The sequence below is a fragment of the Thrips palmi genome, unplaced genomic scaffold, assembly GCF_012932325.1.
Source record: "Thrips palmi isolate BJ-2018 unplaced genomic scaffold, TpBJ-2018v1 HiC_scaffold_4, whole genome shotgun sequence".
Classification (NCBI taxonomy): Eukaryota; Metazoa; Arthropoda; class Insecta; order Thysanoptera; family Thripidae; genus Thrips; species Thrips palmi.
This window is the reverse complement of record NW_023144631.1, coordinates 14,491,102-14,515,258: the sequence shown is the minus strand read 5'-3', so window position 1 is coordinate 14,515,258 and position 24,157 is coordinate 14,491,102. Positions and strand designations below refer to the sequence as shown.

Sequence of the window (24,157 nt, the reverse complement as noted above, 5' to 3'; positions counted from 1 at the left end):
GGGCACATAGGGGTATTTTTGGAATCGGGGCGACGAGACAAGATGAATGGACCTGGTCCCGACCCCATCGGCCGCTTTTACAAGTTGGCCAGATCAGGATCTTCAAAAATGGGGGTCGACCGACTAAAAAAATTTATTGCAGATTTCGATTGGTCTCAGCAAGACCTTTTCAACGAGGGGTCGGAAAGGGGGTCCAGGAGCCCGACTTCGTCTATTAGTCACATCAGGATCTTGAAAAAGGGGGTCGACCGACTGAAAATTTTTACTTAAGTTTTGGATAGGTCTTGGCAAGACCTCTTCAACGAGGGGTCGGAAGGGGGGTCCAGGAGCCCGCCTTCATGAGTTATGGGAAAAAGTGCGACGGACTCGTTTTGCGCTCCTGCTGTGCCTCTATTGCAAGGAGTTGCAGTAGCATGGCAAATATGGGTATTTTCGGAATGAGGGCGGAGAGACAAAAGAAACGGGCATATTCTAAGGACAGTTGGAGTAAAAAGTGTAAGGACTATTGCATATTGTGAATAGAAGGACGGGCCTAAGTCACGCTGGTACATCGATAACTTTGCTTTACCCGCTCACGGTGTGTGTGTGATGCGAGCGGGCCGAAGGCCCGGGCCTTTGACTGGCCAAGTTGGGTCTGATGCGAGGGCCGAAGGCCCGAGAAAAGGCCGCCGGCAGGCCAAGCTGGGCCGGCCCCCTGTCGAACCGAGTTGCCGGCGCAGCGAAGCGGAGCTGGCAACTCGGTTCGACGGAAGGGCGGGCCCTAGCTTGTTTATAGGGCTGAAAAGTGAAAATAAACTTGACGCGCGCCCAAGCTTGGACGGTCATCTTGGGGTACTCCAGATGCTATTCAGACCAAAATAAGCCCCGAAATGAATGTTTCATTTTTCAAATTTGTGGCACTCAGAATTCGCCCATACGCGTACATTCCTCTCAGAAACTACGATTTCTTACTTCCGGTTTTGTTTTCTTCCGGGCTAGAGAGCATTCCTTCCGACTGTAACATCCCGTTCCATCGACCCCTTGCAATTTTTCTCCCTCGTAAGAAAATCATGCTAAGGCTTTTTTTTTTGACAAAAATGCAATTGTGTCATTCATCTGATTGGCTTCAGTTTTCCCTGCAAACAGTTGTTTGCTCTCCTGAAAAATGATGAAAATTGAGTTATCCCTTCTTCCGCTTCATGGATCATTTGTCACTTCCGATTTTGTTCTTCTTCTGGGCTAGAGCTCCTCCGAAGTTCTCATTTGTTTTCGACGTTGAATATTCGTAATAATGAGGAACAAAAAGGCAATTTGAAAGTTATATAATCGTTTTATTGGTTCTCCACATCTGAGACCATATCTTTCAACTCTTCAATGTAACTTTTAACACCTGTGAACACTGTACAAAGGTTATCTTCATTGAAAGCACTTGATACAATGCCACGAGCAAACCTGCGTCCGTTTATCATGAACATAAGCACTTCGCCACTATCACCTTGTCTTAGTGGCTCACCTGACAAAAGGAAAAAAGACAAAGTTTGAGCCAGTTTGAGATCGTCACCGTTTTGCTCTGTAGCGTGGCGTCTTAAGAAAATTTGACTGAACGGATGAATCATTTAGAAGCAACAGTTGCACTACCGAGGGATGAAACGTTAAAGACTGTATCCCGTTCTTTCCGTGTACATAATATTATCTGCAAGTCAAGAGAATTTCACGAAGTTTGATCATTTTGAACGGGTAAGATAGAAAGCAGAGCATATTTCGAGAAGCATTTTTGCATCTTTCATCATAAAGTTTGTGTGAATTACATTACGATCCCTTCTGAGTCGGAGCTGTGGCTGCCCCGAATGATCAAACTTAGCTAAATGAGCTTCACACTTTCAGGCTCTGACATCAAGGCTGAAAGTTGTCACAACTATCTTGTTCTTTAGTCTGCCCCTCATCAAATTCACTGCAGCTGGTTTCATTTTGTGTATACGACCTACCTTTGTCGGTCCCTTTTGCACAAAAGTTCTTTTCTCCTACTTTAGGCGCTAGTGCTCCACAGATTTTTAGGGAGGCGTTATGTGTTAATGGATTGATGGACGTTTGGTGGAGGGTTCTTCCAAAGCGAGGACGGTCTTTTCCTCCCCAAGCAACTAGCTGAAACAATTGGAAAAATCATTCAAAATCGCTCTGTGATAGCGTGGTGGATTGGGGAACAAAAGTACTCATAGGTTTAGTATATGCTTTAAAAAAAGGCAATGGCATCACTGGTTAAACTAAAGCGTAACTCTATGCTTGACTCAAGCCCAAAGGCTTGAAGACGTTACGCTTGAAATGAAGCGTAGACTTGAAATTCCCCCATGCATTTAGATAGGGGGAATCTTGGTGGATGAGCCGGTTACGCTTGATTTCAAGCGTAAACTGATTACGCTTGAAAACAGAGGGTAATACTACGCTTTAGTTGTATCAGAGATACGAAACGGGCAAAAGTAATCGACTTGTACCGCCACTTTCCCTTTACTTTTAAAGGCGGAACGGAAGCACTGGTGGAGCTTTGCCCAGCATGGGACACTGAGCCACGACCTGCCGTTTATTCCCTTAATGCTGTTGGAAACTTACCGTTCCCTCTGGAGTGTCGAAGGAATGATAGCGGTTATCCCAGTCCACACACACCGGCGTGACGCACTCAACTGGAGAATCAAGCTTAACCAGTGCAAAGTCGCTTTGCCAACCTGCCTCCGATCCCATATATTTTTTCCCTTTCCAGACTTGAGATACCTGCTCAGAGATGAACAGAATAAGAAGAAAAGAAACCGACAGTGAACAATAAACATAGTTTCAATGGTCATGGCTTAGGAGTTCGGCATAGTTTCGTGGTTTACTTTTCTGACTTTGACGAAATTTAGTATGCGCATGGTGCGAACAAGTACTCAATAAACGTGTTTTTAACGTTTTCCCGACCCTCTCTGAATTGCGAAGTCTTTCCTCATTCAGAACTTTCGTTTTTCGTTGTGCATTTCCAAATTTCGTACATATTATTGCGACTCCTTACCCCAACGTTGAATTTCGTGAAAAGTTATTTGTCACAGAAGTCAACACTAGGGTCAAGCAGAGGGTCATAATAGTACAAGGAAGAGCTTTGTAAGAACCGGAATTCAGTTTACGATCGGTTTAAAGGAAGTTCTAAAGGATCACTCCATACAGAATCAAAGATTGCGACACGAAATCGGTTTAAGTTCTGTGGGTTCCAAGGCTACCACTAGGACCTATATGATATATCAATCAGGAAAGTTGGACGTATCTAACAAGAAACGAGATAATGGCATTTCTCAAATTCTTCTAAATTCTCAGAAAAAAATTTGCACTTTTCTGGCTTGTTGCTCTCCCTTCTTAATGTATTGTAGACAGTTATTATTGAATCAAAAGAAATGTTTTTTTTTTATTAACTATTTTAGAATGATGTTTCCCCTTAGAGGCAAAATTTTTGATGTTAGGTTCTTATTACGTATGTACAGTGAATATATAATTTACATTTCGTCGATGAACAGTTCTCTCCGCGTAGTTCCAATCCTTGTACACTTTGCCAACAGCCACTCTGTAATCTCTCATTCTTCCCTCTAATTCAGGAACTGGTTTGCTGTCATAAAAGCAGTGGGCAGCTGTAAAAAGCAAGTAAAAGATGACATTAGTGTTACTTTGGTTACCTTTCAGTTACAGTACCTTCGTAATTGAAAAACGAATGGTTAACGGGGGAGACTCGTCATTCTCCGTAAAAATAATCAGATTTTCGTTTATGAGTTTTTATGAATTATTTGTGGCGAACCCTTGAATTAGGTGGCTGGCTGGTTTCGAAATTCAAAACCGTTTGACCACAGGATGACATTTTGTAATTTATTTTCCACAGGATAGGTTAGACCGTCCAAACTTTGAAGCCATTTTACTCAACTGCAATATTTTGGATCTTGCGCGCACGATCTAAGCCAGACCGTTCATTGTTTTGGCTTCATAATTTTTCCAATATTTCACCTCCATAAGGCTGTCAATCTGAACCAGGATATCTTCCATCGGACTAGCGGAAGTGGCCGAAAACAATCGTTTCTATAATGTACCGTTTTACAGTTCTAATATTATATGTCGCTAACAAAGCAATACGCGATGAAGTCCGGGGCAAATAGTTAAGTTGAGATTAGTTTTGCGAGGACAAACATCAATCAAGACAGAAGAAGGCTGTGACAATGGCGACGGGCAGAGAAATCTGTTCATACTGTTATAATAAGTCTATTAACACTGGACATAAGTCGTCTATTTACTGTGAAAAGTGTTAGAAGTGGCTGCATAAACCCTGTTCGGAAGTTACATTCCGAAAGTTAGTGACGATAAGTGTCTCAATCAATCCTCTTTTTTGCAGTTTTTCCTGTTGCGCTTTCGATCGCTAGCCGGTCAACGCTCATCTCGCGCCAGGTCTCAGAGAAATGTGTCAGGCAGGTATGTACCTCGAATATTTTTAACTGTCGTAGAGGGTTGTTTTTACGATCGGACATGCGCGTTGTAGTAGTGAGGCACGAGTGGTTCGTTTCTTTTTCAATGAGGCGCAATTTTAACATTGTTCTTTTTTTTTGTATTTTAAGAATCTGATGACTTTAACTCGTCTGAATCGACGCTGTTCTCTGGGCTTGACTCGACTTTTGATTCGGGTAAGTCATAACGTATAAAATTCCATTTAAAGAGTAAAATTAAGTTATGCCTAAAACTTGACATGATGTGATTTTTTTTAAAATTGTAGGCTTTGTTGATGGTGGAAACGAAGAAGCTGGTGTTGACGCGGGCCGTGACTGTGTCGAGGAAGCGGAGGCAGCAGAGCATTGCTACTGGCATCCCATAGAAACAGAGGGCACACAGTTCCCGGATCACAGTGATCCGGAAGTTGCAACATTTCCTTTACCGATTCAGTCACCAATTGACGTGTACTCTGCCATGGTTACTGACGATGTCATTGACCTGATAGTCACTGAGACCAACAGATATGCACTTCAGGCCCTTGGGGAAAAATCCACAGTCCGCTCAAGTAAATGGTTCCCCACAACTGCGGAAGAAATCAAGCGGTATTTGGGTATTTGCATAGTAATGGGACTATCAAAGCAGCCTAACGTTGAAGACTACTGGACAAAAAGCGATATTTTTGGAGTTCCTCTCATCAAAGACTGCCAAAAAGTGGAAAGTGAAACTTTCGAGAAGGTAGAAAAAGGTGAAATTGTGTTCAAGTGCGACAGCTGCACGTGTGCTGATAAGGTTAAGGAGGCCGCCGGGAATGAAAGCCTGAGCTCTGATGACTTATTTCTAGGTTCTGAAACCACAGTTGACTCAAAAACAACCACCATACTAGAACTTACTAGGTGCAACAAACAGCTAACTGACGAAATAACTGATCTCAAGCTCAAAGTTGACAGCCTGGAGAAGAAGATTGAAAAACTCATCAAGGTGACCAGTGATACAACCGAAAGGATGAATATCAACAATCTTTAAGTGATTCCACTTGCACAACAGGTGAATTCACACCCTGTGATAGCAAACTTCTCAAGAAATGTCATCATCATGAAAAAAGGCGACATTCTCGACGCACCAAAAGATGTGATCATAGCCCACTGTGTAGGCGCGGACCTACTAATGGGAGATGGTATCGCATCACACATCAAAAAGAAGTTCAAACTTGACATCAACTCGATCAGAGAACAAGCAAAAGTAGGAGAGTCATTACTACAGAAACAAGATGGAAGACACGTAATCCATATTGTAACAAAAAGGTGGACAAACAGCAACCCCACCTGGAAGAACTTCAAAAAAGCTGTACATCTGGCCCAACTCTGTGAGGAGAACAACATTCAGAAACTCTACATGACCAAAATTGGCAGTGGACTTGACAAGCTACATTGGCCTAGGGTAATGCGTCTGCTTAATGGCATCTTTGCCTTTAGTAAAGTCAGTGTTACTGTACTATATCTTGACCCTAAACAAGAAGGGATCTATAGATCCTCCATATAAAAAAAATGTAAGAATAAAATCAACTCCAATTGACGAGAGTCAAAAAATCTATATCATTGGAGCCAAGTTAGAGATTTGGGTAGTGTTATGACTAATATTTAAAAAGATAAAACCAAATGTTTCTCTCACTGTATACCTGGTGCTACGTCCCAGAACCTGACCAAAAATTTAAGCTCTCACATAGCCCATCTACAACCTAATGACACTCCGATATATATTGGAGGAACTAATGATATAAGCACTATTAATGGATCTATAATGCTCTCTAATGAAGAGAAGAATCTAGTCCTGTCTCATTCACTCCAATGTTCTCGTTGCAAATGTACCTAATCTGAAAGATAAACCCAAGCTTAATGAATACATAGATGGCTATAATAGTAATTTGTTTAAAGTTTTCAGTGAATTTAAAGAAAAATGTGACTTTTCTGAAAGGGTAAGAATCTTAGACTTCAATGCCATAATGAGGTATGATCTTTATAAGAAGTATGGGCTGCACTGCCAATCGAAGTGTGAGACAGTCTCTCACTATTCAGTGTGAACCACGATGTCCCACGCTTACAAGTGTGAGCAAGGGGTCCCCAACCGGCGAAAATCGGTGTACACGGGTGAAAAAGTAATTAAAAAAGTCACTAAAAGTCCAAAAAGTCACAAAAGTCAAAAATTAACGGAAAAGCCACCATAGAGTATCCAAAATGTCACGAACCAGCCTATATAGATGCTAAATTTCGGTTAACACTGGTGGAAAAGTAATTTTTTAAAGTCGAAGTCATTAAAAGGTAAAAAAAGTCATTAAAAAGTAAAAAAAAAGTCATTAAAAAGTCTGAAATTGAGAATAGTTCCAATGCTAAACAGTCGCAAAAAGTCAGAAAAGTTCATCAAAAAGTCAAAAAATAATCAAAAAATCACAAAAGAAGTCAAAAAGTCAGTGTACGCTCGCCGGCTTGGTTGGGGACCCCTTGAGTGTGAGCCATGTTTGCCCCACGCTTGCAAGTGTGAGACATCATTTGTCTCACGCTTGCAAGTGTGAGACATCATTTGTCTCATGCTTACAAGTGTGAGACATGGTCTGTCCCACACTTGCCGCCTATGGTTCCCTGTGGTTTAATGCCACAGGACCCACGCTCGTAAGTGTGAGACTAACCGTGTCTCACACTTGCAAGCGTGGGACGAACGTGGTTCACACATGTAAGCGTGAGACATCGTGGTTCACACTAAATAGTGTGAGACTGTCTCACACTTGGATTGGCAGCGTGAATCTTAATGACGATGGCAAATGCACTGTCGTACAATATACTTGAAATAATAAATGAAATGAGAGACCAGTCATTTCTCATTCAATAAGATACCAAAGGACAACTCAAAGCTGAATTTCCCAATACACAATCTGAAGCTAAGAGCAATAATAAATAAGAAATCTTATTGAGAGTATGCTAGCTGATAATAACCCAGATATTGCTGTACTCACTGAACACTGGCTAAAGCCTTTTGAAGCGGAACTGCAAACTTTCATGGACTATTCTACTGCTCTACAAATCAAAGATGTACATGGTATGCTCTAACTGGAGCATGCCTGCAAGCACGCTCTAGCTAGCGCATGCCTGCCAAGCATGCACTAACTAGTGCATACATGCCATGTACACGCTTCCTGATGCAGAAAACTCCCTATCCCTTATGCAGTAAATGTATGCTTCAGTTAGCGTGTACATGGCATGTGTGCACTAGCTAGTGCATGCTTGGCAGGCATGCGCTAGCTAGAGCGTGCTTGCAGGCATGCTCCAGTTAGAGCATACTTTGTACACTCTTCGATTTGTAGAGTGTATCTTCTTACTCTAGACTTAATGGTTAAGGGGGAGTGATTATAATAGTAAATAAAGAGCTCCAAAAGTATGTATCTGAAATTCAATCAATTAGGGATTGTTCCATTTCAAATGTAATTGAAATGGCAGCCATCAGAGTAGAAAAACAGGACCTCATACTCAATATTGTTGGGGTCTATCGACCACCGTCCATTGAAAACATAGACAATTTCAATACTGCTATGGAAACATTACAAAATGTAATACTTAATACAGCTAGAAACAAAACAGCAATATGTGGTGATTTTAATATAATGACATTCTCTCAACAAGTGAGAGGTCAAACATATTTATTGATCTTATTGATGCAAGTGAGTTCACTTTCACTATAGACAAACCAACTAGAATAATAGACACAGGCCCTTTCTGTATTGATAATATCATTACCTGTAAGAACCAAATTCGGCAGAATTAGAGCTCCTCCACACACATGCTGAAATTTCCCTCTTTCCTTGCGATATATAGCAGCGTGCCAGGGGAAGTTTTTGGCTGCCTCGTTGTCCAATCTGTTTGAGTTTGGAACGTGATGAAACGAGGCTGGGGCTTTTCCACACTCATAATCTGCAACATCGACAAACACACCCTAATTCTTCAAAAAGAAAACGTCCATAAAAAAAAAAATATCTGTGAATTACTCGAAACCAGGCAATGTCCTACACTGGAAGCCTTGACGCCAAAGTCAATTTTTTTTCAATAATTTTCAATTATCAAAGCAAGCTTCCAAGCACACTCTGATTTATAGCATTCACAGTACACAAGTTTGACGTGTGCCTGGCATATAGGCTGTAAATAAGAAAGTGCCTTGAGCTGGAGCATGCTCTAGTAAGAGTGCCCTTTGTACACTCTTAAGTTTCGTGAGCGCCCTGGCTCCAACGCAATCGCAATCATTGAAACCTGTATTTTCAAATGTTCTTACCTTTGACGCCCTGGCAGATTGAATAGCCACTGACTCCGCATTCGTCCACGTTGTGGAAATGATCACAAGCACGCAATCTTTTGCTAAATGCCGTGCCTGGTGGACAGTCTTTTACTGTTCGTTGTGCCTGCCAAATTCAAAGAAAAAATGCGATTTCAAGAAATCCTAGGAGTCACGAAGTCAATTTGATTATTGTGTAAGAGTGTGGAGAAAGAAAAGAAGTGGTGTTGTGAAGTTGTGGCTCAGGGGACTACCAATGGCAGTGGTACCAATGTGGTCGATGTGCCACCGGTCGAAATTTAAACTTGACAAAATAGAAATCAAAATGCTGGTAAATTCAAAAAATTTCAATGCTAATGTATTCCGCAGTGTTCTGACATTGGAACATCTTTAAATTTCATCATTATTAAAATGTTCTTGGCAGAAAGAAGGCAGTAAATTAATTTTCACGGGTTGGCAACTAGTTTCTCGGCGTCTGCGCCCTTGCGAAAATCGCGAAGCTGAAAGCACCAGCAGTCGCGCATTAAAACTGCCCATCCCCGTTGCTGACGTTGAATTGTTTGGCTTGTTTCAAAAGGCTACGGTTCTCTAGTCATGTTTTCTTCAATTCTGTGTAATAGTTCTCCCTTACAACCTATCAACACCACGACGGTTGGTTTGACAAACTTCATAAACTCGGGAGGGATGGTTTCGAAACGCGGGTGAGTCTTGTTCGAGGAACATGAGCACTGCAAGTCGCGAGGTGGAGCGAAGTGGTCCTAGTGCTAACTGAATCACAACAACAGCAAAATTGTTTTATTGACAGAAAAAAAAGGAATATTTGAGAAACTGTATGTCAGAAAAAAAGAACTTTTGTTTTGCTAATTTTCTGTGAATATTTTTTTAGAAAGTCGTCACACAAAAATTGAAAATTTGTTTTATATGAATTTTCATAAGCAGGAAACAAAGAAAAAACAAGAAAGAGAGCAAAATTAATACAGACTTCAAATGCTACAGTTGGTTAAACTGTTAACAGGTTGCAAACCTACTGCGCATGTCCAAAAACACTCCAATCAAAAAGTATTATTGGATAGTTCTACCCGAAAAACTGCGTTCGAACCGACACCAATTCTATTGTTGCATCTTGTCTACCTGCAGTCAAAGAAATTTTTCATTTCGAACGTGCTGATTTCAGCTTTTGGAGTAAGCTGTACAGACCCAAAAAGAAGCTCGGCCATTGGTCCGCCCCGGCTCGCCTCCCCCCACTCCCTTTTTTTTCCTTTGACGAGTCGAGTTTTGCCATCAAAAAGGCGATTTTGACAGCAAATTTCTTAAAATTGGCCACCAACTTTTTAACCAGATTTCAGCATGAAAATCAGCGTTCAAAGTTCTACAAGTCTGCAAAATCTCATTAAAATCGTATAGAAAATTTCCGAAATGCATAAAGGGCCACACAAATTGAATCTCGGGCCGGCTGAATCCTGGGTATACTATAAGGCTACTTCGTGCCTAAAAATAAACAAAATGACGGGTTACTCTTAGATTCACTGCAAATGCTAAAGCGATTTGGTGATACAATTGAGTATCGTCAATAAACGTCCTTACGGAACAGTATTGCCAAAACCACGGCATTTAACTAAGAACTCGTCCCCTTGATTTGATCAACGTTTATTGCCAAATCGTGGCAGTACTCCAAAGTATGGCCAAATTTTCGCGATACTTGCCTGTTCTGTAAGGCCGTTTATTGGCGATAATCAATTGTCTCGCCAAAAAAGGTAAAAGTATCGCCTTTGAATTCACAGTGTTTATAGTGGTGGAGGAGTCGCCTGAAAGGTACACGGTAGAAACGGTTCCTGGTTTTCCCAGGAACTCCCTGGAAATCGCGTAGGTCTCTACCATAGGCTTCCTGAGAAAACCAGGTTCGGTTTTTACCGTGTAGGTAAAAAGTCGCACATGTCCCCTGTGGGTAGGCAGCTTCCCCCCCCCCCCCCCCCCAAAAAAAAAAAAAAGTTCTCAAGCACTTCTGGCTGAGCGACAGCGAAGCCCGCTACTCCAGTGCAGTTAAAACCCTTTTTCTGACTGGGTAATTTTCAGGTCATACAAGACTTATGTGTTAACTTTAACTTACCCCCCAGCACTCAATAAATTTCGTGCAATGAAATGGGTGCTCGTATATAAGCCTCACGCCACTGGCACTGGCAGTCCTAGGGCATTGCGGAAGTCTGCCTCTCGCAGGCCCACGCGATGTTTCACACAACACTGAAACGAATCAAACACTGATTTAGTTGGTTCTGTTCACAGAACGTGCATGCTGCCCAGTTCGAGAAATCAACTCCGTGAAGATGGGTCATGCGCACTTCATATTTCTGCATTCGTGAATCTAGTTCAGAAGTACACTGTCATTCATTTTGCGATACTTTTACTACAAATTTTTGCGATAAAACCGAGTTTGCGATTGCAGTTTTAAAGTTGTTATCATAGCCAAAAAAATGTGATAAGTTTTTTTATTGCAAAATATAGAGAGTGGTTATCGCAGTTTGAATGACAATGTAGACTGACTTGTTCCCGCAGTACATACGGTACAAAGCAATTACATGACTTAGTAGGGAGGCCAAAAGGGTCGTTTTCTCAAAGTTTCGTCATGTCCATTCGCACCTACTTTTCAAATCGAAAAGCGTACAATATAAGCTGTTGCAACCTTGCACGGACGCTCTTGGTACACTGAAATTCGAAGGGTGAGACATCTGACCGATTTTCGGGGATACACAAAGTATGACCGAAAAACGGTCATTCACAAATGTATGACCGAAAAAGGGTCACACTTAAATGTATTCATACATGACCATAAAAAGGTCAAACATCAGCGAGACTGTCTATTGTTTGGCTTCGGGATATATCAGCCTTTACCTGTGATTCACTATAAAGTATGACCATTTTTCGGTCATACATCGAAGTATGACCCTTTTTCGGCCTTACATTTCAGTATGATCCTTTTTCGGTTGTAAATTTCAGTAAGACCCTTATAGTGGTCAAAAGTCTGACCTTTCTATTTTCAGTGTACGGTATGCCTGCCAAGCATGCACTAGGCCTAACTCGTAGTGCATTCATGCCATGTACGCGCTTCCCGTTGCAGACATCTCTTCTCCCCTGAGGCACTGAAATGCTTCAATTAGTGTGCACCTGGCATGTATGCTCTAGTCAGTACATGCTTGGCGGCATGCGCGGGATACAATGCTTGCTCTGTACTTAAAAGGGAGCAACCCATCCCAAGCTACCCCAGTTGTTCAAAGGAACCCCCGTTTACGGTAGCAAACTCTTTTACCTCCATTTGCAATGTCAACGCGAAATCAAGCCTTGGAAGACCTAGAAAAGAGAGAAGTTATTTTTAAAAAATTGTATACCTGCGTCTGTGATTCGCATCATGGGCAGCACTACCATTTTGGGAAATTTTTTTTAGCCCCAAAATTTTGGTGAGGAAGGTTTCCTCGCGCAAATTTGGGTGATAATACGTAGCCATACACGTACACTCTCTTTTCAGGGTGCCCAAGGTCGCCCAGTTTCTGGGCACCTTTGTGAGCAGTTCTCGCGAAATGGTTAATTTTGGGCCCTGAAACTTTTTGAAAAAAAGTTCAATTGAAACCGTTTTTTTTTCATTTATCTTTAAGAACATCACTAGGGATCATGGATTCATCGGGGGGAGCTATCACCCCCAAAAATATAGGAAATATCGCAATTTTTAAATTTTTTTTCCGTCCACGGAAATTACACAGCTAGAAACTGTCCCCGGAAATTACATTTTAAAGGGCCCCTTTGAATAGGTGCGATACGAACGCAAACGCCTAGCAGTTTAGGCAGCTCCCTGCACATTGTGCATTCTGGTTCCATGTTGCGTACCTCACAATAAAATTTCGGGCTAGACCACAATTTGATCGTATGCCGTTTCGGGCCCGACACATGCCCGCGTGCACTGCCAAACGGGACACGGCCGTCCTTACTGGGGTGCCACGTTATACTCGCGGAGAAGAACCTCGTGCGGCTACAAGGTCCCACTCGTAGTGTGACCAGTATGTGACGAGGTGTACATTCCGCCGCCCCATGGGGGGGGGGGCACCCTAGTACAGCCTCTTTGAGCAGGACTGGGTCCGGTGTCCACCTCTCCCGGCTTAATTCCCTTGTCTCGGGAACAACTGTGAATTCATTTTCTTCTGACCACGGTTGCATAGTGTTTACCTCCCAGGCGGTACCTCTCACACTTGGCAAATGATGGGCCCTAGAGTGGACAACGGAGGAAAGTTTCTCTTGATCAGTTCCTGCGTGTCTATGTTCGGAAGATATCAAATAATGGGTGCGATCAGTTGAGGAAAAGTTGATCGGCGGGTCGAGACAGCGGCCCGCTCGCGGTGCGGTCTATTTAGCCCTCCTGGAAGCATATCTGGCACCCACGTTTACTAACCTATTCGGAAAGATTTCTTTTTGAGTTTGAGGAACAGATTGCTGCAATTTATTCGATAAACTGGGTCTTAGCATTCAAACGGAAAGCTTAGGAAAAACGTCATGTTGCTTAACATATCGGTCAGGTTAAGTCCACCGCAAGTCTTAAATGGTCAGCTAGATCCCAAAATACAGCGAGCCTATTTTTCGCAAGACATTAAGCTTTCGGTTAAGCTTTCCGATCTGAATAATCAACGTTGAACGGTTTCACTGACTCGCAGTCACAACTGTCAAGGCAGTATGCCGGCCGCGCCGAACAAAGCAGCATAAAACCGCTTGGTTGTCCAGAAAATACAGTGTTTGACCAATCTGATGAGTGGAGTCGAAAGCTTAGACTCTTGCAAAAAGTCGGCTCGCTGCTCGTTTGGGTCCATTTTGTGACTTGCGGCGGGTTTGACCTGATGGATGTTGTGTTAAACTACGCCACGACTTTCCTCAGCTTGCCTTCCCATTCCCCATGCCCATTTCCCTCCAGGATGGCATTCCCTCCTTAGAGAGGTTTAAAACAAAAAAAATATCGACATACTTTAGAGCTGAGGCCCCTTGCGAGGCCAAAATCACGTGAAACGCAACGAAAACCTCATTTTGTCCACGGAAATTACAGTCCACGGAAATTACATTATTGCATAAAATGGGGTGTACAAGCCAAACCAGAAGTGCCACCGGAACCAAAATTTTACTGGAACAACTTGTCCACAAGGCAAACACACAAGGATTGGTTCGCAATCAAAATTTTGAATGGTCTGCAAGCAATGGGTGGAACGGAAATTACACTTATTGCTTGCTAGGCCAATTTTTTCGCCGCTTTGGAACTTATTTAACTTTATATTTTCCGTTCTAATGGTGCCACATTACTCCGCCACTTTGCAAATTGTGTAGAAAGAATGCACCAACAATATGAGAAAAGTTTCAGAACGGTCGCACATAAGGTAGAAAAACCGTCCCAAAAAAACCGATTTTAGACTTTTTGAATTTTAGTTGTGGAAGACAATTTTCGGAATCATCTTGTGTCTGCAAATTTTACCCGAGAGATACGTTCTACACGTCAAAACGTAGCCTCACTTGCGTAGAACAAAATGCACTTAGCGAAAGTGATTTCTCATACTCCCTTGGGCTGTAGTAGAGGCGGGAAGCCCCAAATCTGGAGCGTAGGACATCAAAAAGTGTCCACGGAAATTACATTCTAGGGTAAAACTTGCAATTTAACGGTAGAAGGAGGCAAAATTTCATCTTGATGAGAGTTGTACCTTGTCCGCAAGGTCAAAAAACATAAAGGTAGGAAAAGACCCGGTTAAAATCGACTTTAGGTTGGAAGAACCAGAGAGAGGACACGAAATTATCACATCTCGCGAGAACTGCTCTTGTCGCCCAGTCTCGGGGTGCACAAATCATACAGTAACCGGCTCTCTCCCATGGTAGAGGATGCACAGATGTCTAGTTCCTGGGTGACTAAGGTGTCCAGATTCTGGGCAGCTGTTGCACCTTAGGTGCTGCTGAGCCATGGGTGAAGGCAGGTTCCTTAATGGTTTGTCCACCCCGAGACTAGGCGACAGAGGTGCCCAGAAACCGGGCGACATTTAGCACCCTAAAAAGTGGAGCGGGCGACAAAGGCGCCCAGTTTCTGGGCACTCCATATTTAGAGTGTAGTTGAGACATTCTTCCTTGACTAAATTTGGGTGATCGATCAAGACTTTCATTCTCAGTGAGACCTCGCGATGCTTCACTGTTGAAGAAGGTTATTACATGACAACAGAATTACCAAACTAGACAACGCTGTTGATAAAACGCAAATTTCTTTATTTAAAAAGAACGAATTTGTTGCAAATTTTTTTTCTGACTCTTGATGTTCTAGAACAATCTTTTGCTGTGTACAAACAACCCCAACAAACCAATTAGTGGCTTCTGCCGGTCACCGGGACTCAACTAGATCTGGGACTCTATCGGCAATCAAAATTGATCCTCATAAGCCTGTCTACTGGATTACAAACATCTTGTTGACGAACAACGTAAGTCATCAGTTAACAACTTAAGTCGTCTGTAAACAACTTTGATCACTCACAAAATTAGCAACATATTTACTGCTAAATTACAACACTGTTTTTAACAGTGTGCTCCATGCACAACGATCCACGCCTGGCGTTAAGGTGAGGTGTGGGTGAAAATGGAAACTTCCATACCACTTGGCTGTGGTGGTTGAAACTTTAGGGCGTTTAAGTACTAGGTAGGAAACTATGACACACCAAATTTCATCCAAATCTACCCACCCATTTAGCCACAGTAGGATTTTTTCATTGAAATTAAGCGTTTAGTAGAAAAATCAGCCACGCAAAGTATTTTGACGGAATGATCTGATATTTGTTTTGGAGTTACCTAAACCCTTGTACTTCAACGTAACAGAGAGATATTTGAATTTTATTATTTCGTTTGGACTGAGCAGACTTCACAATTTTTTAATTGGAAAAAATTAGTTTTTTTCTCCATTTTTTACCACTTTAAGGTAAACGATTCTAGAAAGTGGATAGCTATTTAAAATATCTCTCTGTTACATTGTCACATGGACCACAAAGAACTACTCCAAGAAGTATGGTCAGTGTAAAACAAAACTGTATGCGTGGCTAGTTGACGGAGTAGAAAAACAAATTCTTCGACACTTGTCGTAAGAGTTGGGTGACCAGAGAAGGCGCATGCATACATCAGTCCATGTTAGATGAACCACTCACTTAGGGGTTCATAACAAAGAACTTTAGGACATGCTGTCAGTAATAGAAAACTATTTTACATTTATATAACAAGTGGATTAAATTTATCATTTTAATCAATTTTGGTGCAAATTTTCACCCACACCTCACCTTAACTCCTACCTGGCCTGCGGCGTTTCATGTGCCTTCGACAGGCCAGGCACACATCGGCATGATCGCAGCGCGGCTCGAAACATCATTCGTAAAAGTATCGCGAATGGGTGAAATCTTATACAAACGTTGATATAGAAACTTACGGAACCTTCGATGTATTTTTTCCCATTCATCTCTTACGGTGCTGGGGCGAACGGAGGCATCAAACAACCTCCAAACATGAGGGCCGATTCTTCCGACTGATCTTACTCCTCTTCCGAGGCGACTTGGTCCTCACAGCACATTCAGAGTGTCTCGTGGACTCCCACTGCCCGTGACCTTGCCCAACGGGAAGCAGGGGGGTTCCCCGTCGACCCTGGGCCGGCCGTGGCCCGAAAACGCCGCATTGCCTCGTGGACGAAACTGGTGTTATCAGGCGCCAGTGCAAAGCCAAACAAAAACGAGTTCAGTAACCCGGCCGGCGTCCGGGGGATTCCCAGAAAAGTCGCCACGCCCATTGTGCACCCCTGAGCGCAGTTAGCCTTTCGAATCTAGTTACTTTGCCCTACCTACGTTTGTTCTACAGTATCATATCCTGTATAAACGACACCTTTTCACCTACTATCTTTTCTCCTGCCGCTACCTTGTCGTACCCAATTTATCACTTTTCCCCTCCATCTCTTCCCCTTGTATCCTGAATGTTTTTTTACTGGTGCTTTGCATCACACGGAGTTACTGCGGGTGTGAGCTTACTCATCATCGACCCTGCATCTACGTACCGGATGAAAACTTGTAATGAATGTTGTACAAAAGTTGTATTTGTACATTGAACAATCGTGTACAAATTCATTGACCGCGACACTGATTTTACTTTGGAATGGTTTATAATCACAATGCTTACTTAGTGCGTCGTCCTTGACAAATTTTATTTCGACTGATATAAATAATTCTGATCTACATCTTAACAAACGAAATAGGGTCTTGTTGGCCGAGCGATAGCGAAGCCTGTTACTTCAGTGGGGTTGAAAAGTTATGTCTGTCTGTGTGTCCGCACTACTCCTCCTGAACGGCTCGGCCGATCTCAATGAGATTTTGCACACTTTTTGGGTATGTCCTTGGCTCGGCACACGCGAAATTTCACTATCCTAGCTCAACTGGTACAGTTTTTATAGCCGAAAAACACCTAAAAAACGGCGAAAAATAGAGCTTTCTGCAGATAGGTCACTTCTGGCTTGGAGAAAGGGGGGTCTGGGGGGCGGAGCCCCCCAGCCTCGACAAGTTAAAAAGCGACAAGGGTCAAGATCGTGTTATCTGTAGATAAAACAACTCTATTTAGAATGTAGGGGGGTCTGGGGGGCGGGCCCCCCCCGCAATCAACAAGTTAAAAAATAATCGACAATGGACGAGCCATTGCCTGCCGCAGGCAGGCTAGCGCCGCAGGCCAAGGTAGGTACTTACGCCAGGCGCGGATTGGAGAAACAGGCAGCGAGACATCGCGAAGCCTGTTACGACAAGACGCGGTCTGGTCGGCCGATCTCAATGAGATTTTGCACACTTTTTGGGTATGTCCTTGGCTCGGCACACGCGAAATTTCACTATCCTACCTCAACTGGTTCAGTTTTTATAGCCGAAAAACACCTAAAAAACGGCGAAAAATCGAGTTTTCTGAAGGCAGATCACTTATGTCTTGAAGAAGGGGGGTCTGGGGGGCGGAGCCCCCCAGCATGCATCAAGGTAGAAGTAACCGACGATGGACAAGCCATTGCCTGCCGAAGGCAGGCTAGCGCCGCAGGCCAAGGTAGGTACGCCAGGCGCGGATTGGAGGAACAGGCAGCGAGACATCGCGAAGCCTGTTACGACAAGACGCGGTCTGGCGTAAACCTACCTTGTTTAATTTAGAGTGCCTTTTCAGTCTTATTTTTCAACGACAGGAGTCGTTACCTTTTTAACTTCTGAGACGTTCTGGATCAAGACGCTTCCTAATTTTTGTTGCGTTTAACATTCAAACACCTGGTTATAACAAGGTAGGTGTACGCCAGACTGTGTCTTGTCGTAACAGGCTTCGCGATGCTGCGCCAGTTTCGACAACCCACGCCTGCCGTATACACCTACCTTGGCCTGCGGCGCTAACCTGCCTTCGGCAGACTGCCTTCCTTGGCAGACCGTGGAAATGGGCGTCATCCCCTCAAAAAGAGCATGTGCTCATCAAAATCTACACTAATGGGGCTAAACTTTCGGTCGGAGGTCTGAATGGGTTCGATTTTCGTCATCAGCAGCCTCAAAAACATTTAGAACGACATTGAACTTGACAAAAAATTGAAAGTTCCGAAAAAGTTGTCTTTTTCCTGCCATTTTTAAAGTGTTTTTTGGCTTATATGACCGAATGGATTGAGATAGAAAGCTGAATTTTGGTGTGTGGCGAGCCAAGGATATGCCCAATGACCCTGCAAAATCTCAGCAGAATCGGCCGAGCCGTTTAGGAGGAGTAGTGCGGACACACAGACACACACACAGACAGACAGACAGACATGAAAAACTTTTCAACCCCACTGGAGTAACAGGCTTCGCTATCGCTCAGCCAATGAGTTTGATGCTTCTTAACAAGAACTTGTTTGTCATCTTTGTCAAACTAGTGACACATTGTGGTTTGTTGATTTCCACGATTCCTTGTCACATAATACCTGACCAATATGGAACGTTATAAAATAATCAAACAGATTACCAGATGGTGTTTTAAAGATTTGGTTACATTCAGTCATGTGTTTTTGTTTATTTTAGTTTAGTCGTGTCTTCTATAAGTCTCCAATGTCCAGTATTTCAACGTAAACTGTTGGTCTGCGCACTTATAACTTCCTAGGCTCATACATTATAGAGACTAAAACCAACCTTTATAGCTTGAAAATTTTTAAAAGAAATTACTAAAATTTCTAAAAAATATATCTATTCCCATCCTAATTGGCTGAGCGATAGCGAAGCCTGTAACTCCAGTGGGGTTGAAAAGTTTTTTCTGTCTGTCTGTCTGTGTGTCTGTCTGTGTGTCTGTGTGTCCGCACTACTCCTCCTGATCGGCTCGGCCGATCTCTGTGAGATTTTGAACACTCTTTGGGTATGTCCTTGGCTCGGCACACGCGAAATTTCACTACCCTAGCTCAAATGGTTCAGTTTTTATAGCGAAAAAACACCTAAAAAACGGCGAAAAATCGAGTTTTCCGCAGCTAGATCACTTCTGTCTTGGAGAAAGGGGGGTCTGGGGGGCGGACCCCCCAGCCGCGACAATTTTAAAAGTGACAAGGGTCATGATCGTGTTATCTGTAGATAAAACAACTCTATTTAGAATGTAGGGGGGTCTGGGGGGCGGAGCCCCCCCAGCATTCAACAAGTTAAAAAATAACCAACAATGGCCAAGCCATTGCCTGCCGCAGGCAGGCTAGCGCCGCAGGCCAAGGTAGGTACTTACGCCAGGCGCGGATTGGAGAAACAGGCAGCGAGACATCGCGAAGCCTGTTACGACAAGACGCGGTCTGGCGTAAACCTACCTTGTATTCTATATTTTAGTTACATTTTATAATTGTTTCTGTGTCTTCATATCGAATTGCAGTGCTTGACTTATCTTTAAACCATGCCTGAAATGCAAAATTATTGCAAATTGTAGTAAACTTTCAACTTGCTTGTCATTGTGTATAAAAATGTGACCAGAAACTACATTTGCTTTGTGGATTGTGCTGAAGATACAAGTGTAGGCAGATCTTCAGTAGTAGACTACAGAATTAAAGAATTAATAACTTCCCTTTAAAGTACAGACCGTACTCAATACCTAGTTAACAAATAACAGTTCAGATAGAGTGCAGTTTTAAAGCACAGCAACCTTCAGTTCCAGGAGCAAACTGTACAACTGTACAACTGTACAAGTTCTGAAGTTTGTTCTTACAAAAAACTGCAGTCAGCAACTGCAGTTTTGGCACTGTAGTTTAAACTGTAGTTTCACTACAGATCCTTCCACGCGGGCAAATTAAGGGGGGACCCTGGTGAAAAAACCATCAAAATTGCCAAAAATAGTATTTTCAAAGTTCATAGGTAAAAATGTGCATAGAAGGTATCAGATTCAAAAGGTTGAACACCTTTAAGCTGAGTAGGTATTTTCTTCATAATTTGGAAGGAAATAACATTGAGATTTGGAGTCGTTGGCTTCTACGCTCAACTTCACAGCTTTGCTCAGTCGACTAAAAATTTTGTCGTAGAAAGACTTCCTGCGTTCCTGGTTGACACCTACATGAGTAGTCTTGCATGGACTCTATTCATTGATGACTTGTCGACAAATTTTAGTGACGGAATCTTGTTAACAGCCCTACTTTTTTTTTACAAACACCTTAAAGTTTGAAAAAAGGGGGGAAAATCCCTTTTTTAAAATGTTAAAATTTGAAAACTTATATCTCAGGACAGCAGTTGAATTTGAAAATTCCGTCACTAAAATCTCTTCTTTACATCTTTAGGATAACCCAAAAAATTTTTCAAGACTCTCTGTTCCAATGAAAGACGCAGGAAGATTTTTCCCCAACGCTCTACAAAACACTGTTAAAAATTATGTTGTAATTTAGCAGTAAATATGTTGCTAATTTTCTTAATGATCAAAGTTGTTTTCAAATGACTTTCGTTGTTTACGAACGAGTTGCGTCGTTCGTCCACAAGATGTTTGTAAACCGGTAGACAGCCTTATTTGCATCAATTTTTATTGCCGATTAGGTCACCGACCTAGTAGAGTCCCGGTTACCCCGCAGTTACCACTTCTTAGATTGTCCGGGTTGTTTGTACGCAGCAAAATATTGTTTTGAAACAGCATAAGTCATAAAAATAATTAGCAACGAATTCGTCGTTTTAAAACAAGCAAACTTGTTCACAAACACTGGAGCATGCCTGCAAGCACGCTCTGGCTAGCGCATGCCTGCCAAGCATGCACTTATTAGTGCATACATGCCAAGTACACGCTTATTGAAGCTTGCGTCTGGATAGAATAAAATAGGATAACATAAGATCAAAAGACGTTGAAAAAACAACTTCGCACGATGTAGGGTCAATTGGACGAAAATTCGAATTTTGGTCCATTTTTAACACTTTTAGGAATAAAATTTTAAAGCAAAAAAAAAAAAAAAAAAAATCGTGGTCAGAAACTTCTTTTAGATTGCTTTGTTTCTTTCCTCAAAGAACAAGGATCTTCAGTTCTTCTTATAGCTCACAATGCACCAAGGTGAAATGAATGCAATGAATTTCGAAACACACAATTTAAATTTAAATTTGTATTTCCTTGCGAAACAGATCAAAGGTGAGGTAATCATCCAGGACCGCGGCGTCGGGCTGTTACAGCACTTTCGAAGCTTAATCACTTAACACTTGGGTTATTTCGCATCCAAGCCAATAACATATGTTAGGATTTATTGATTGTCTTAATCAGACGAACCGATTTCTATAAATATGTGTCAGTTTTGTCCATTTTGATATTCCACCCAAACCACTTGCATGTATCCAAAGTCGACGCGCGTGTAACAAACGTCAACGCAAAAGCTACGAAAGTCGACGCGCGTGTAACAAACATCGACTCAAAGTACGCTTTCAACATTAAAGCCATTTTGAACTACACTGGGGCGAATTATAGGCTTCAATATTTCGTAGGGACCATTCTACAGTCATCTTGAATGTACCTGCGAAATTTCATCCGAAGCCGCACATTAAAATCTTGGCAATACCCTGCCTCAAATTCCCACATCTCGGTGAACCAACCCACATCGCTTCATTTCCTATTATTTTCCTTACAACAATGTCGTCAAAAAAATTGATGACATTGTTGTCACGCCCATGCAATAAGTATAGGAGATTTGATGAAAATGTCACCAATTTGTGATGAGATTGTCATCCACGTTTTTGTCATAAAGTGACAACAAATTAACAACACTTTACCCTAGTACCCCCAGTATAAATCGAGGGGTCCTATTCAAAAGATCTTATCTGGGCGTTCTCCCGAAAACAATCTTATCTTTAACGCAAGCAAATCCACTCATTTTGATCAATAGGGTGCTTCGGAGAAACCCCAGACCGGAAGTCAGCGACAGAACGGGAGAAACAAAAGAGCGCCGTCAGGCCCTCACCGCTCAGGTGGTGGGGGTCGAAATCGGCGGAGTGGGGATGAAGGCGGCGCGCGCATGCTGCCCCCACCCCGTCGATTTCGATCCCCACCACCGCTCAGCACGGCCTGACGGCGCTCTTTTGCTTCTCCCGTTCTGTCGCTGAATTCCGGTCTGGCGTTTCTTCGAAGTACCCTAATGGGGGGGGGGGGTTACGACAGTAAGCGGAATATATTTCTACATGCTGTTTTGGTTTCTTTGATCTCCTATCTTCAGAATTACGTTAACAAAATCACAAATTATATTGAAATGTAGCTGTATTAAATGATCCAACTAAGTGAAATTCACCTGCGTGTAAGATAAGATTCTCTTGGGGGAACGCCCACAAGATCTTTTAAATAAGGACCCCTCGAAATGAGAACGTGACGCGGAACGCCCCGCCCCGCGAGGGACGGGCTGAAGTTGCCGATTTGTACAGCCACTTCTACTCATTCTTAATGTAAACATTCGGTACAGCTGGGAATCCCCGTTCACCTCAGTGGGTCAGCCAGGCTCGGCCTGTCCATATCTCGAAACGATAAGCCAGGCTGAGGTGTACGCCAGACCGTGGCTTGTCGTTACAGGCTTCGCAATGCTACGCTAAGTACGTCAATCCACGCCTGACGTTGACACTTAAGGGAGTGTGGGGCGATTTGTAACAGATTTCGGAATTCTCTATGCAAAAATTAAGAACATTCTGCATATCGGTGTCAAACTTGTGCCAGTTGAGCAGTCTGGCCCTTCATCTAGACTGTGCAGCTTCATTGGATCAATCTGGAGTCCGTAATCTTTGAAATCTAAGACGCTTTCCAGACCTTTGCATGCTGTTACGAATCGCCCCAGCATGGGGCTTTTCATAACATCCTTCACATTAAATGAAACATCGTCGGGAATGTTACCTCTTCCAGTAGTTCTTCGGATGTCCTGCACTCTAGAAACTGAAGAGATTGCACGGCATGCTCCACCTAGGAGTCAACCACAAAGCCGACTCTTCCCAAGAGCACCTCGCAAGCACACGGTTCTGAGTAGAGATGGGCGAACATGTTCGGATCCGAGCGAACTCGAACGATCCGAACAAAAATTTTGTTCGTTCGGGGACGAACAAAAAGTGCTCGACCATGAACTGTTCGGAAAATTTCGAGTTAGTCTGTTCGTGGCCGAACAATTTCTTCGCTAGTTAGCGTTGCAAGACGCTGGATTGCACACAGACGCGGCAAAAGAGCGCACCATGAAAACTCTTTCATTATTTCATCTGTACTTTGAAAGCAACGTTTCATGAATATAGTTATGCAATAAATATTAAGGACTGTTCGAGTCTTGATCGTTCGACTCCGAACAGTTTTGTGTTCGGATCGATCGGTTCGAGAAAATTTCTGATTTGTTCGGATCGGATCGGATCGAATTATTTTTTCAATTTCTTGTTCGTGTTCGCTCGAATCCGAACAGAGCCTGTTCGCCCATCTCTAGTTCTGAGGCCTGAGTGACTCAAAAGTCGAGGAGCCAACTTTCACATCAGGATTTTCCTTTTTTGAAGATGCCGTAAATTTCCCCTAAATCCCCCCAACACGAGTCTCTTCTGCTTCATGACTTTCATCCCGTTTTCAGTTGCACACAAGCACTCTTTTCCCCTGCCATTTCCCTACTGATGTGCGGTTGCTGGTAAATTAAAATCACTAGATTTTCGCTTTTTTTTGGAGAGAGCTTTGCCTCGCTTTGTATTTGGCTGCAAAGTATGCCTTCCTCTTCAACAAGTGTTTTCATGGAGACTTGGAGGGCTTCATACCTCTTCTCAAAAGGGCAGGAAATGTCTATAATGCAAGCACTTTTGTGCTCCTCATCGATCAGCACGAGGTCTGGTTTCAGGTTGCTGCCCGCGCCTGGGACAGTCTTCTCGGTGCGGAGGTTCGCGGTTGAGAGCATGGCCTCCAC

The 24,157-nt window shown here is 42.9% G+C and overlaps 1 protein-coding gene across 1 annotated transcript; it reads right to left on the bottom strand.

Moving 5' to 3' along the window:
- Positions 1-1,289: 1,289 nt before the first annotated feature.
- Positions 1,290-24,148, bottom strand: LOC117649907 (serine protease 33-like). The gene is made up of 9 exons (XM_034393092.1): positions 23,965-24,148; positions 16,241-16,369; positions 10,883-11,013; positions 8,776-8,902; positions 8,247-8,420; positions 3,496-3,623; positions 2,584-2,742; positions 1,965-2,121; positions 1,290-1,492 (listed from the first exon to the last, which is right to left on the bottom strand). Exons 1-9 carry the CDS (start codon positions 24,146-24,148, stop codon positions 1,311-1,313), a joined length of 1,371 nt encoding a protein of 456 aa, XP_034248983.1. The 3' UTR covers positions 1,290-1,310.
- Positions 24,149-24,157: the final 9 nt, after the last annotated feature.

Bases quoted from the DNA above. Each gene is read 5' to 3' on its own strand.
- LOC117649907 (XM_034393092.1), bottom strand. From the start codon at position 24,148: ATGCTCTCAACCGCGAACCTCCGCACCGAGAAGACTGTCCCAGGCGCG. The intron at 2,743-3,495 runs GTAAATTATATA...ATCTCTGAGCAG, and splicing joins GAACTGTTCATCGACGAAAT to GTATCTCAAGTCTGGAAAGG. The intron at 2,122-2,583 runs GTAAGTTTCCAA...CAATTGTTTCAG, and splicing joins TCGACACTCCAGAGGGAACG to CTAGTTGCTTGGGGAGGAAA.